General features: G+C 38.2%; 1 protein-coding gene across 3 annotated transcripts in view; it reads right to left on the bottom strand.

The window, feature by feature from the left end:
• The window catches only part of clpxa (caseinolytic mitochondrial matrix peptidase chaperone subunit Xa), a 55,324-nt gene that overhangs the window by 20,456 nt on the left and 20,605 nt on the right, over window positions 1–14,263 (bottom strand). For 2 of the 3 annotated variants that reach the window (XM_073033173.1, XM_073033175.1), the window contains exon 6: window positions 3,287–3,328. The exons of the other annotated variant lie outside the window; for it this stretch is intronic. In XM_073033173.1, coding sequence (XP_072889274.1) covers window positions 3,287–3,328 — 42 coding nt within the window. The remainder of the gene's footprint in view (window positions 1–3,286; window positions 3,329–14,263) is intronic. 3 annotated transcript variants of the gene reach the window in all.

Genomic DNA, 14,263 nt, shown 5'->3' with positions numbered 1-14,263 from the left:
AATTTAAAGCAAAACAGATGGGGCATTATCTATCATACAGTTAGACGTCGTCACAACATTCAACAAATGCAAGTTATAAATTTCACTCTGGCAGCTGCTGACAGAAGACTGGAAAAATTGTACTTGGTGTTAGATTTCTCAGTGGTTGCAATAATCTAGGAATCTTGATTCAGCATTTCACATTTGGATTTTGGTACTGGAAAGTAGTAATACAGGGTGGCAATGCTCTCTGGGGTAAATATTTTTTTAAGCTAGAAACAGGGTGAGAAGCTGGTTTGCTGTACAGACTTTATGTTGGAACTGAAATTGAAAGCTCCAACAGGCATCAATCAGTTTATCTGTTAACAACTCTGTGATGTTGCTGTAATCACAACCTTGTAGAGAGGGTGTACAGCTGCATGTTGTCCTTGATAATGATTAGTGAATCCTACTGCATTTTTAATACAAAAATTGACCTAAAGATTGTAAATTCAAATCAGGTTCACTGCCATTCCTTAAAGTTTCACTTGAACACTAATGAGATTTCTGAGATACTGAATGATATATATCACTTTGAATAAGTTTTGAAGAAACAGCTCAGAGCTCTGCACAGAAGGTTATAGAATGGGGATATGGAAGGTGCAACGAACCTGGATGTCTTTATACACAAGTCACTGCAAACAAGGTGTTCAGGTGTAGCAAGCAGTCAGGGGGCTTTCATTGCAGAGGATTGGAGTATAAAAGCAAAGACAGTTTACTGCAGCCATAGAAAGCCTTAGTGAGATATCAAGTCCACCTGATAGTTTGCAGTCTGTTTCACAGTCCCTTTATCTGAAGAAAAGTTCTCACCATCGAGGAAGTACAATTAAGATTTACTAATGATACAGAGAAAGGTTGGGTTGTTTATGCCAATATTCCTACATAATTCAATCAAGACAAAATGGACTAGAAACCGGGAAGTATGTTCCCAATGGTGAGACGATCCTGAATCAGAGGTCCCAGCCTCAAGGTACAGGAAAAGGGAAAATCAGGAAAATCTCTTCACTCAAGAATTGATGAATATATATTTAATGACCTGGCCTCCACTATCCCCTGGAATTTACTATCACTGACAATGGAGGAAGTCAGTCCTTAAACATATTCAAGAATTCAAAACACTGGGGGAACTCAGCAGTATCTATGGAAGGGAATAAACAGCTGATGTTTCAGGCCGAGACCTTTCATTGGGCCAGAAATGCTGACTGGTCATTCCCGTAAATAAAGGCTGTCTGACCTGCTGAGCTCCTCCAGCATTTTGTGTGTGTTGCTCTGGGTTTCCAGCATCTGCAGAGCCTCGTGTATTTAGGAAGGGCACAAGTACGTTGCTTGTGGCTAAAGTTATGACGCTATGGAGAGCAAATGGAACAGGGTACTGAAATAGATGACCAATTAATGTCACATTGAATGGGACAGCAGGGATGAAAGGCTGAATGGTCCACTCCTGGTCCTACTTTCCATGTTATACAAGTTACAGGCATGTTACCAGTTAGGACTGTTGAAGTCCTTGTCATGGAGGAATAAAGTTCAAACTTATTATCAGAATACATACATGTCACCACATGCAACCCCGAGTCTCCTTTTCCTACTGGCATACCAGCAAATCTGTAGAACAGTAACTAAACAGAACCAATGAACAGCAAACTATGCAAATATAAATAAATAGCAATAAATAATGAGAGCATGAAGTAACAAGATAAAGAATCCTTAAAGTGAGACCATAGTTTGTGGGAACACCAGAAATAGAATGAGAATAGTTATCCCCTTTTGTTCCAGAGCCTGATGGTTGAGGGGTAGTAACTGTTCTTGAACCTGCTGGTGTGAGTCCTGAGTCCTTGTACCTTCTACCTGATGGCAGCCTTGAGAAAAGAGCATGGCCTGGGCACTGAGGACCATTGATAATGGATGCTGCTTTTCTACGGCAACATTTCATGCAGATGTGCTCAACAGTTGTGAGGGCTTTACCCATGAAGTACTGGGCCAAATCCACTCCATTTTGTAGGATTTTCCACCCAAAGGCTTTGGTGTTCCCCTGTAAAGAACACTTTCCACCACACAACTAAAGAAGTTTGCCAAGGTTTTTGATAACAAGCCTAATCTCTGCAGACTCCCGAGGAAGTTAGAGGTGCTGTCATGCTTTCTTTGCAATAATAATTCCATGATGGATCCAGGACAGGTCCTGAGATAGTGACAACCAGGAACTTGAAGTTACTGACCCTCTCCACCACTGATCCTCCAATGAGTACTGGCTCATGAATCTCTGGTTTCCCTCTCCTGCTTGCCTAGAATTTGTATTATACATGCAGCAAAGTGGTCATTATCAAAATAATTTACTGCTATTGTTCGTAAACCAAGCTAGTTTCTAAAACATGCAGCAAGCATTTTAATGGGTAAAAAGCATAGCACAGGGGGTCCCAACCATTTTTATGCCATTAGCCAAGGGGTCCGTGAATCCCAGGTTGGGAACCCCTGGCATAGCACAATAATGAAGCACTGTTTATCTCATGCTTCCAAACATAAGTACAGATAGACACAAAACACACAATGCTGCAGATCTGTGGGGTTATCAAAAGTGGATATCAAATTGTCATTCAAATAATAATCTTAATGAATGGATGAATAAACAGTAACAGATATAACCCACTGGGTAAAAAAATTTTTTTTTGGAAGGATTCAAACTTGCAAAATTACATTCTATAAAGGATTATATATAAATATTTCTCCTCGTGGGTTCCCAAATACTACACTTGTTTAATCAATTTACAGAATAAATTTGGAGCATCATGAAATGCTATCTTTGCAATTAAACCTGGGGTTTACTACAATGAGACATCTACCAGATTAATTTTTGATCAGCACTGTTTATATCCTGGGAAAAATAAGCTGGTACTTCTCAAACTGATCTTCAATTCATGATACAAGCAATTTTAACTTATGAATTATGCTTCTGTTTCAGGAGATTTGGAACATGACAGTTAAGAAATGCTGCCGTAAAAAATAAGGAAGTCAGTTTCAAAGCATAGACAATTGCAATGGATTTCAGACACCGAATCAAAAAATTTCACTAAGTTTCAAAAATTTCAACTAGGTTTGCAATTTCACTTTTTATTTATTCTGTTTCCTAGATCATCACCTGTGTCCATTTTTAAGACCACAAATTTTAGACTGTGTGGCTGGATACACAATTCAGTTAATAATCAGGCTGTTTTCAACAACAAAAAAAGAAAAACCAAAAAAAAAGGGCACAGGTGAGAAGATGGAGTCAACTTACTTGAAAATCTGTACTCATCCTCTCGTCTTCGGATTTCTAACTCTAGAGAAAGGTTAGAAATAATATCAAAGAGCGATCTAACTAAAGGCAGCAACAGGCATTGATGAATTGTCAATCTGCACATTTAATAAATAGATCTGTTGCATACTGCTTCTTTATAAAGACCACAACCCTTATACAATTAACATACTAATTTTTAGCTCTGACAAATATATCCCCAACTGAAATGGGATGTAAATAATGCATACGAGTTGAGACTGATACAAAATTGATATTTGAATAGATGACAGCATTGATTTCCATTATAATTCAGTGACAGGCAAAAACTACCTTAAATCAAAAATATAACCCAAAAATCTTTTGCAAATACTGTGTACTACAAACAGACATCAGTTAATATTGTACTTCATGAAAAAGGAAAAAGAAGCAGTAAGCCATATGACTCCTTGGGCCTACTCCACCAACCAAAGACACACTCTATGGCTTGTCTGCTCTGCTACCTGATCCTCACATCTTCCAATTTCCAAAAATCTATCAGGTTTAGACTTAAACATTCTCAGTGGCTGAGCAGTTAAGGCATAAAGGCCAAGAATCCAAAAAAATTTATTATAGCCAGCCAGATAAAGAGATTTCTCTATATACAAGTATAAGGTAGTCAATCTTTCAATCTCAAATAATGCCCAGCTTCACCAGAGAAACAACCTGGAATCCATCCTTCTCAGGATCGTGGGTATAAGCAAACATATGAATCGACAGAAGTGAGATACTCAGTTTTAAACTCTGCTCTGACATTCTATAAGGTGATGGTTTCCAATTCAATCAACCCCCAAAAGCAAGTCGCCACTCTGTTTTAAGGCAGACGCCATCTGTATCTGCCTTAAAAATATTCAGAAACATGGTTTCCAATACCTTGGAGAAATTCTAAAGACTTGTCACACTGAGGCAAAAAGAATGCTTTGTCTGAGGACTTCCGGTAAGATGGCGATTGTTTAGCTGCTCCGAACTTCTGCTCCGTTACTGTCGCTACCTTTGCACTAAATGTCTCCATTTTATAAAGCTTAGATAGGAATTATTTCGGTATCTCTTACTTGCCTGTGAATATATCTAACCTACAATGTCTAGCAAGAGTTCTAAATCCGGGAGAAAAGAAACTACGCCTTCGATGGAGGCGCTTGCAAATCTCCGAGACGAAATCTTAAAGGAAATTAAAACCGCTTTCAAACAGTTAGAAGACAAACTGGATCGGATCAACGATAAAGTGGACAAACATGCTGAACACTTATCTCGCATCGATTCGACTTCTGAAGCTTTAGAAAGTCGGGTTCGATACTTGGAGACTCTCTGTTCCAGCTTAGAGGAAAAATCTAATAAACTTCTTTCCAAAATGGTGGATCTCGAAAATCGCAGCAGACGCTGCAACATCAGAATTCTGGGATTACCAGAGGCAACTGAGAAGGGGTCAACCGTGAAGTTTTTCGCCGAGTTTCTCTGTGAGATATTCGGGAAGGATCTGCTTCCAAACCCGCCCGAGCTCGAACGGGCACACAGAGTTAACGTCCCTCCCGGAATTCTGGGATCCCGTCCACGACCAGTAGTCTTGTGTTTCCATCAATACCAGGTAAAACACAGTCTGATTGTGGAGACACGTCGCAGAGGCTCTTTTTCTTTCCAGGATACAACCATTCGCTTTGTAGAAGATTTTGCACCCCAGACTTTAAAGATGCGCGCTGAGTATAAAGGCGTAATGAAAGTACTTTTTGATCGTGGTTTCAAACCTTCCTTTCGTAATCTTGCTGACCTAAGAATCAAGTTTAATACCGGGGAATTCAAGTGGTTCAAATCAGCGAGGGAAGCCGAAGCGTTTGTGGCAAGTCTTCCGGCTATCCAGTCATCTTCGGAATCTGATCGGACCTCCTAAAATGGTGGATAAGTACTCGTAGTAAAATTACTTTCTCTGGACTCGGAATTCACTTGAATCACTCAGACATTATTCACTGAAACTCTAAAGGCTGTTGACAATCTCTCCCGGGATTTGGTGTGTGTGTAATCTATTTTCACCTCTGTATAACTTTACCTACAGAGTTCTACAACTAAATCTAACTTGTTTTGGAGGTTTGAAGTCTTTAGTGAAGGTCTCCCTGTTTGTCGGTTCACAGTTCAACTGCTGATTTATTTTTCCTCTGTTTTAAATACTTATCTATTTTATCTTTTTCTTTTCTTCACCCCCTTTTTTTTCCATTCTCTGAATGTTTTTTTTCTCCCTTCTCGGTAAACGGTTGATAAATACTCGTCTTGAATTTACAATTTTCCCCTTCCTCTTTTTTTTCTTTTTCCTTCTTACCTTTTTTTTCCCTTTCTCTTACTTTATCCTTCTATAATATTTCGCGGGTAGATTAGTTTTGGTTTTCTTCCGATTTTCTCTGTATTAAGTTGTATATCTCGGCAGAAGGTGTTCTAATCTGTAGTTATGTTTCCTAGTGCATAAACTAGTTACTGTTTGTTATAGCATTTATACGGAACTGCTGTCAATGACACAGATCTGGAAGTTGTATTTGGGTTAATTTCTTTGGTAGAGCTAGCTACTTGTTTTGGTAGCCGTCTAGTTTTGGGTTGTGTGGGTGGGATGGGTTTTCCAGTTCCAACATTTCTTTATTGGTTAGGACATGTTTATATTTTGACCTTACGAATCTATGTTTACATCTCTGCTCCCAGACTGCTATTGTACCGCTTGATTTTTTATATGCCTACTGCCTTTTATGCATTAGTAATTGATAATGGCCAGTGCACTTAAATTTGTGAGCTGGAATGTAAAGGGACTGAACCACCCTGTTAAAAGGAGGAAGGTATTCTCACATATTAAACAACTCAAAGCTGACATTGCTTTCCTCCAAGAAACTCATATTCGTTCATTATTCAGTTCTCAATTCGGATTTAAAGTTCCATAAGATCTGGGGGCCTTTTATCGAGTACTTTCATAACCTTCCTCTTGACTAGGGTTTTTTTTTCTTTTCGGTCCCTTGCTTTCAGCTACCTTTCTTTTCTGGTAGTAGGCATTATTATCCTCTGTTGCTAAGCGTATTCACAGTCTGGGAGTTTGACTGTCCGGACTTATACTCTCTATATTGTGTGGTGGTTGGTCTGGAATTGTTGTTTTTTTTTCTTGTGTTGTGGGGTTTGGGGAGGACACTAAGCTCACTTGTCTTTAATTTAGGTGCTTTTTTGTTAAATTCTCTTCCTCTGTAGCATATTGATATTGTACGCTTAACCTTGCTCTGTATTAATGCTCCTCATTGGGATTTGGGGTTTTTAATTTTGTAAAATGTTTTGAAAAACTAATAAAAAAAAAATTAAAAAAAGAATGCTTTGTCTGTCTCAAATGGGCAACACTTTATTTATAAAAAGTGACCAATTCTCCCACAAATGGAGACAACTTCTCAACATATTAAGCTGTCATTGTCTTAGGATGTCATATACATCAATCAAGTCATCTTTCTCCCTTTTGAACTGCAATGAATAAGAGCCTGGTTGTGTCAATCTCGTCTTCCTAAGGCAATCCGCCATTCCAGTGAGCAGTCCAACAAACCTTAATGGAACTGCTTTCAACACGTTAAAATCCATCTTTAAATAAGCAAATGCTCTACCATGTAGTTCAGATGTGGTTTCATCATTTAACTGAAGAACAAACTTCCTTCTTTTGTAATCAGTTCACTGAACAATAACAGCGTAATTTTTTCTAATAACTTGATATACTTGTAATCTTGTGAACATGCAGCAGAGCAACCAAATGCATCTGGCAGATGGAACAGTGTCGGGAGGTGTATGGTCAAGCGCTTTGGTAGAAGGAATAAAACCGTAGACAAGTTTCAAAAATTTCGGAAGTCCTAGGTGCAAAGGGACTTGGGAGTCCTCATGCAGGATTCCATAAAGGTTAATTTGCAGGTTGAGCTGGTGGTGAGGAATGCAAATGTAATATTAACATTCATTTTGAGGGATCTAGAATATGAAAACAAGGATGTAATGCTGAAGCTTTATAAGACATTGGTGAGGCCTCACTTGGAGCATTGTGGACAGTTTGGGTCTCTTATCTAAGAAAGGCTGTGCTGACATTGGAGAGGGTTCAAAGGAGGTTCATAAACTGATTCTGGGAATGAAAGGGTTATCATATGAGGAACTTTTGATGGCTTTGGGCCAGTATTTGCTGGAATTTAAAAGGGATTGAAACCTATTGAATATAGAAAGGTCTTGATGGAGTGGATGTGGAGGATGTTTCCTCTGGTAAGGAAGTCTGGTACCAGAGGGCACCACCTCAGAATAGAGGGATGTCATTTAGAAAGGAGATGAAGAGGAATTTCTTTAGCCAGAGTGTGGTGAATCTGTGGACTTCATTGCCACAGGCAGTTATGGAGGCCTGGTTATTGAGTGTACTTAAGGCTAAGATTGATAGTTTCTTGATTAGTCAGGGCACGAATGGTTATGAGGAGAAGACAGGAGATTGGAGCTGAGAGGAAAATTGGATCAGGGTGACGAAATGGCAGAGCAGAGTATGGGCCGAGTGACCTAATTCAACTCCCATGTCTTACAGCTCCTACTAATTAAGAACATGTCAACCTTGAAATTTGGCCTCTGCAGCCGTCAGTGGCAATGTATTCCACAGATTCACCATCCTCTGGCTAAAGAATTTCTTCATCTCTATTCTAAAGGGATGTCTGACTCAAACTTTTAACATTTAGCATTTTAACAAAACACTACTTCATTTTTTTTCTCTGCCAAGTGGGCAACTTCCCATTTTTTCACGTCATATTCCATTTGCCTTTTTACTTAATCTGACTACATGAGTTTGCAGCTTCCCCATTTCTTCTTCACAACTTTATCACTGCATTACTGGAAAATTTAGTAATCAAACCTTTGGTAACTGAGATCCCAGCACCAATCGCTGCAGCATATTAATGACCAAGCAACAAAACAACAATTTATGCCCATTCTGTTCCCTGCTGGCTACTCAATCTTCCATCCATGTCCATCCCTATAGCTTCAGTAAGATGTCCTACCTTCCTACACCAATTGCCTTCAATAAAAGGAAGCATTTTTATTTCTGCCTGTTGAACTTTTACATTTTCATCCTGAACATATGAAAAAATATACTCTAAGTTTTTATTTCTCATCCTTGATAACATGAATCTTTCTAATGCTAAGTTCCTCAACTAAATAATTATCAACAAGTTCTTCAAAAAAAATTCCTTATCAATTTGTTGTTTTCATTTAGGTTCCCTCCAATAAATATGGGCTTAAAATAAACCTTAAAAAGCAAAATTTCAATGCTTTTCATTTCACTAAAGTCTTGATAAATTCCTATAAGACTGGAATTCATGTCCACATAAAGTAAAAGATTGCTGTGACTTTCTTCAAAACATTTGCTCTTTATTTCTTTTCTTACCAATTTCAAATCTGTACAATATTTAACCAGAATATCCTCAAAATTAATCATCTTTAAATGAGATAATTAGTAGATGAGGCACAACAAAGGCAAGACATTACACACTGAAAAGAAAGTTAGAAGTATGTAGTATGTAGCACAACTAAAGACAAGATGAACACAAATAGCATTAAACGTGCCGAATCAAATCATAGCAAGGATAAGTAAAGCAAACACAATTTAGAATAAGTAGAGAAGTTTACCATTCAGAATATGACATCAGCTATTTTATATATGTAAATTGCTCATGAGAGTGGATAACTTGGGCCTCAAACTAATGTGAAAATGGCAAACAAGTGGCATCTTTCTGACATTCCCACAGGATGCAATAGATTTCTATATCTACAAATGAAAGCTGAATGGTTTTCTGGATTTCTTTCTCCCAGACTGATCCTAAGGATCACAAGGAAACCAGGGATCTAAGGAAACTAAGGATCACCAGGGATCACCTGAAACAAAGCTAAAAAGCTCACCTGAATACTGAATACTCCCAACCTACCCTCAAGTTTCCCTTCAAATTGATAAATCTATCTAGTACTTTAAAAGTTAACCTTCTAACACAGTTAATGAAATATATTGCATCTTATTACATCTTTGAAATAAATACGGAAAGCTGCTGAGATCATAAGCCACAAAAAAAATTTGCATGATGTATATTCCAAGAACATTGGCACAGAAAAAGATGATTTACCAAATTCAACTTTCCATGAACAAAGAGCAAAGCTCCAGGTGAATCAATGGTTAAGAAATAGGAGAGCAGCAAAGCCCAAAAGTTCACAACTATGAATTTAAACATTTTGAAATTAACATTAAAATTGAAATATATTGTAAAAGAAAATGCAGCTCATGTTCTTGCAGAAATAAGGCAATTTGTCACATTTTTTTAGTTGTAATTTTGCTGATATTAACAAAGTTGGCTACACCTTGAATGTATATCAAACATAATGATCACTATGTTTGATAATCAAATACAGTGGATTTCAGTTCATTAAGCCATCGGTTAACCAAGGCAGCTGTTTTTTTGGGACAAGTCTTAAAGAACTAATCAAGAAAATAGCCAGGATTCCCTTCATTTGTTTGGGACACTCTGCTGCTTAATTGGAATAGGAGACCTCTGCCAATCAGTTTCTACTAGCGTCAGCTGCGTACACTTGTGTGGCTATAAGACACCACACCATACTGAGAGTCAACAGTTTTTAAATGACATCAGTTGCTTATATTTGCGTTCAAAAAGCAGTGCTTTTTTGTCACTGATAGTAAGCAAGACAAGACAGATCTGTTTTACTCGCTGCAGTTTCGAGCATTTAAGCTTGGAGATACCATAAACGTCTAGGAGTGAAAGAAACAACTTCACCACTTCAACAAGAACTATGAAGAATGTGAAAGTATCAACAATCAACTTGAATGTTACAATGAAAATTATAATTTGGAGATGTAGTCATCCAAAACATTGTACAAAGGCAGTCCACTAGCTGCACTGATTTTCCTTATTTACAGTCAATCAAAAGAACATGGCAGTGTACAGATACACTGGGTGAGTTCCTCCATCAATAATGAGCACAGTGGATAGAGGTGAACAGATGGACGTTATTTACTTGGATTTCCAGAAGGCGTTTGAAAAGGTACCACATAAAAGACTTATCCATAAGATAAGTCATCCATAAGATAATGATGCATAGAGTTGGGGGTGATATATTAACATGGATAGAGGATTGGTTGACTAATAGAAAGCAGAGAGTTGGGATACATGGGTGTTACTCTGGTTGGCAATCAGGAGTGACTGGTGTGCAGCAGGGTTCGGGGTTCGCCTACAACAGTTCACAGTATGCATTAACAATCTGGAAAAGGGTACTGAGTGTAGCGTATCCAAGTTTGCTGATGATACTAAATGGAGTGGAAGAACAAATTGTGCCAAGATATAGAGATTCTGCAGAGAGATATAGGTAGGTTAAGTGAGTGGGCAAGGGTCTGGCAGATGGAGTACAATGTTGGTAAATGCGAGGCCATCCACTTTGGAAGGAAAAATTAAAGAGCAGATTATTACTTAAATGGCAAAAAAAATTGCAGCATGCTGCTGTGCAGAGGGACTTGGGAGTGCTTTGCATGAATTACAAAAGATTGGTTTGCAGGTGCAGAAAGCAAATGGAATGTTGGCCTTCATTGCTAGAGAGATTGATATTAAAAGCAGGGATGTTATGCAGCAACTGTACAGGGTACTGGTGAGGGCACACCTAGCGGACTGCATGCAGTTCTGATCTCCTTACTTGAGGTATCTACTGGCTTTGGAGGCAGTGCAGAGGAGGTTCACCAGATTGATTCCAGAGATGAGTGGGTTAGTCTATGAGAAGAGATTGAGTTGCCTGGGACGTACTCGCTGGAAATCAGAAGAATGAGAGAAGATCTTATAGAAACATATAAAATTATGAAAGGGATAGATAAGAGGCAGGAAAGTTGTTTCCACTGGTTGGTGAGACTAGAACTGGGGGACATAGCCTCAAGATTCAGGGGAGTAGATTTACAATGGAGTTGAGGAGGAACTACTTTTCCCAGAGAGTGGTGAACCTGTGGAATTCTCTGCCCAATGAAGCAGCGGAGGCTATCTCAGTAATTATATTTAAGACAAGGTTGGATAGATTTTTGCATAGTAGGGAAATTAAGGATTATGGGGAAAAGGCAGGCAGGTGGAGGTGAGTCCATGGCCACATCAGCCATGATCTTATTGAATGGTGGAGCAGGCTCAACAGGCCAGATGGACTACTACTGCTCTTAATTCTTACGTTCTTATTAGGAACTAATACAGTTTTATAGTACTGTAATAGCATTGGTAGTGCTCTAATTTGTTCTTTCATTTAAATACACAAGTTGTTGTTACTAAGTTACACGGTAGTTTGTCTTTTTAAACCTTCGAAACTAGTTCCACGAAACTTCAGCTAATTGGGCAGCCCAAAATGTATCCCAATGCGTCCCAATTAACCAGAAACCACTGCATTGAAAATGTTTATGAATTGAATTATGAAATGAAATGTTTATCAATTAGTATAAATTGTTATATTCATTAAAACAAAATTATTCTTCTCAGTGAGATCTTGATAAATATGTGTTTAGTTAATATCTTTGAACACTTTCCAATAACAAATAACAAGTATATTTTGCAACTAAATCAGAAGAGAATATTATATGACATGGAGATTTGTGTTACATTCAGTAACTCCTAATAAATGCTGTAAATTATGTGACTATTTGTGGGCAGGCATTTAGCATGATTGCTCTTTGTGAATGCATTGATAGTTTCTTCTTATTTAGTCACTAAATGTTGAATAAACAATTAGGATTTGCTCCAAATGTTGTAAATTTTGTGGAAAACCAACTGATTTGTTTCTTTTTAGATAATAAAATAGAAACTGAATCACTTGGCTAAAAAAATTACAATACTTTTTTTCTCACCAGGCAACGGGAATGGAACATATTATAACTTATTGACATAAATAATTTGCTAATCTTACACAGTATTACACATAACTGTTTGTCATTCATAAGAATGCTTACTATCCTTATGAAGAAAGAAAGCCCATAACTCACAGTGAGTCACTGGGACGCCGTCGTGACGGTGTTTTTTTTAAAAACAGGCTTTCTTGTTTTTACGAGGCCGAGTTGCTAGCTCGATGCTCAACCCAGCACGGATGGGAAGCGTGCCAGGGGAGCCAACTGGATTTGAACTTGGGAGTCTTCGCTCCGAAGTCCGGTGCTGATAACACTACGCCACTAGCCAGCCTTACTATCTTTATGGCATGGGTTTCTGATACTCACTGGGCTGAATTTCTAAAAAAAATTGTGTTTAGTTTGTGGGACTCATTTGCATAAAAATGCTCTTAATTTATTCCAAATAAGTTAGACAGCCTAAAAAAAATTAATCAGAAAAAAAACTCCACTAGTTCATGATAGCTCCTAAGCATTCTAGTGCCCTGCACTTGAATATTCATGTCAGCTGTAAATTTTCTACTTCTTAAAATTAAATAATTTACTAATTACATTAATATAAGCTTAAGATTGTGCCTGTCGGGACAAATAACTTAAAATGAGAGTCACTTGCAGACAAATAAAGGAAAAGGAAGGAGAGGTCACTGAAGTCTCCAAAATAAAGATTAAGACAAAAAAGTTTAGAAAGGGATAAGAATTTAACTTCAGGCAACAAGAAGACAAAACTGAAAAGAAGGGTAAGTGAATACAGGTGAATTCAGATGTTAGATCTGAATGAACTTGGTATACAAAATAAGTCAGAAATTGACAGGTTATGGGCATTACTGAGTTGTGGTTGAAAAAAGATATTACGACACGACTCAAACAACTGAGCAAACTCACTCCTGTACAGCTCCTCATCACCATCTGAAATTCTGCCAACCGTAGTTGTGTCATTGGCAAATTTATAGATAGCTCTTGAGCTGTGCCTAGCCACGCAGTCACGGGTGTAGAGAAAGTAGAGCAGTGGGCTAAGCGCACACCATTGAGGTGCGCCGGTGTTGATTGTCAGTGAGGAGATGTTATTCCTAATCCGCAGTGACTGTGGACTGAGGGAGTCAAGGATCTAGTTGCAGAGTGAGGTAGAGGCCAAGGTTTTGGAACTTGTTGATTAGTAAAGGGTATGATGGCGTGCAATGCAGTGCTGTCATCAATAAACAGAAGCCTGACAAAAGGCACTGCTACTCTCCAGGTGGTCCAAGGCTGAGAGTTCAGAAACTGGAGGGTAAAACGACTTGAAGTCCTATTGTCTGATTCCCTAAAGGTTAACCTGAAGTTAGAGTCAGTTTTAAGGAAGACAAATGCAATGTTAGCATTTATTTCAAAAGGATAATATCAACGTGGAGCACAGTTGATTTGGAGCACTGTGAGCACTGTGAGCAGTTTTGTACTCATATCTAAGAATGTGCTGATATTGGAGAGGGTCCAGAGGTTTACAAGAATGATCCTAGCCAGGAATGGAAGCATTAATGTCTGAGCAACATTTGATGGCCCTGGAGTTTAGAAAAATGAAATGGGGATCTCAGTGGAACCTACCAATATTGAAAGGTCTAGATAGAGCGAACATGCAGAGGATGTTTCAAACAATGCCCTCTAGGACCAGAGGGCACAGTCTCAGAATAGTTGGACATCTCTTTGGAACAAAAATAAGAATGAATTTCTTAAGCCAGAGGCTGATGAATCAGTGGAATTCATTGTTGCAGACTGCTGTGGTGGAAAGTCATTAGGTATATTTAAGTCAGAGGTTGATAGATTCTTAATTAGCAAGGGTATCAAAGGTTACAGGAGAATGGATTTGAGAGGAAAAATAAATTAGCTATAATTGAATGGCAGAGCAGACTTAATGGGCCAAATGACTTAATTCTGCATCCATGTCTTATGGTCTTAAGGTGCAGGATGAGGCTGGCAATGGAATTATTAAGCTATTTTCATTTAATAAAAATAAACTTAATAAATGTAAACAAAGCATTCAAGATTTGGAATGGACT

The sequence above is a fragment of the Hemitrygon akajei genome, chromosome 30 (genome assembly GCF_048418815.1).
Source record: "Hemitrygon akajei chromosome 30, sHemAka1.3, whole genome shotgun sequence".
NCBI classification, from domain to species: Eukaryota; Metazoa; Chordata; class Chondrichthyes; order Myliobatiformes; family Dasyatidae; genus Hemitrygon; species Hemitrygon akajei.
The sequence above is the reverse complement of the archived record's forward strand: the minus strand, read 5'-3'. Positions and strand labels throughout refer to the sequence as shown.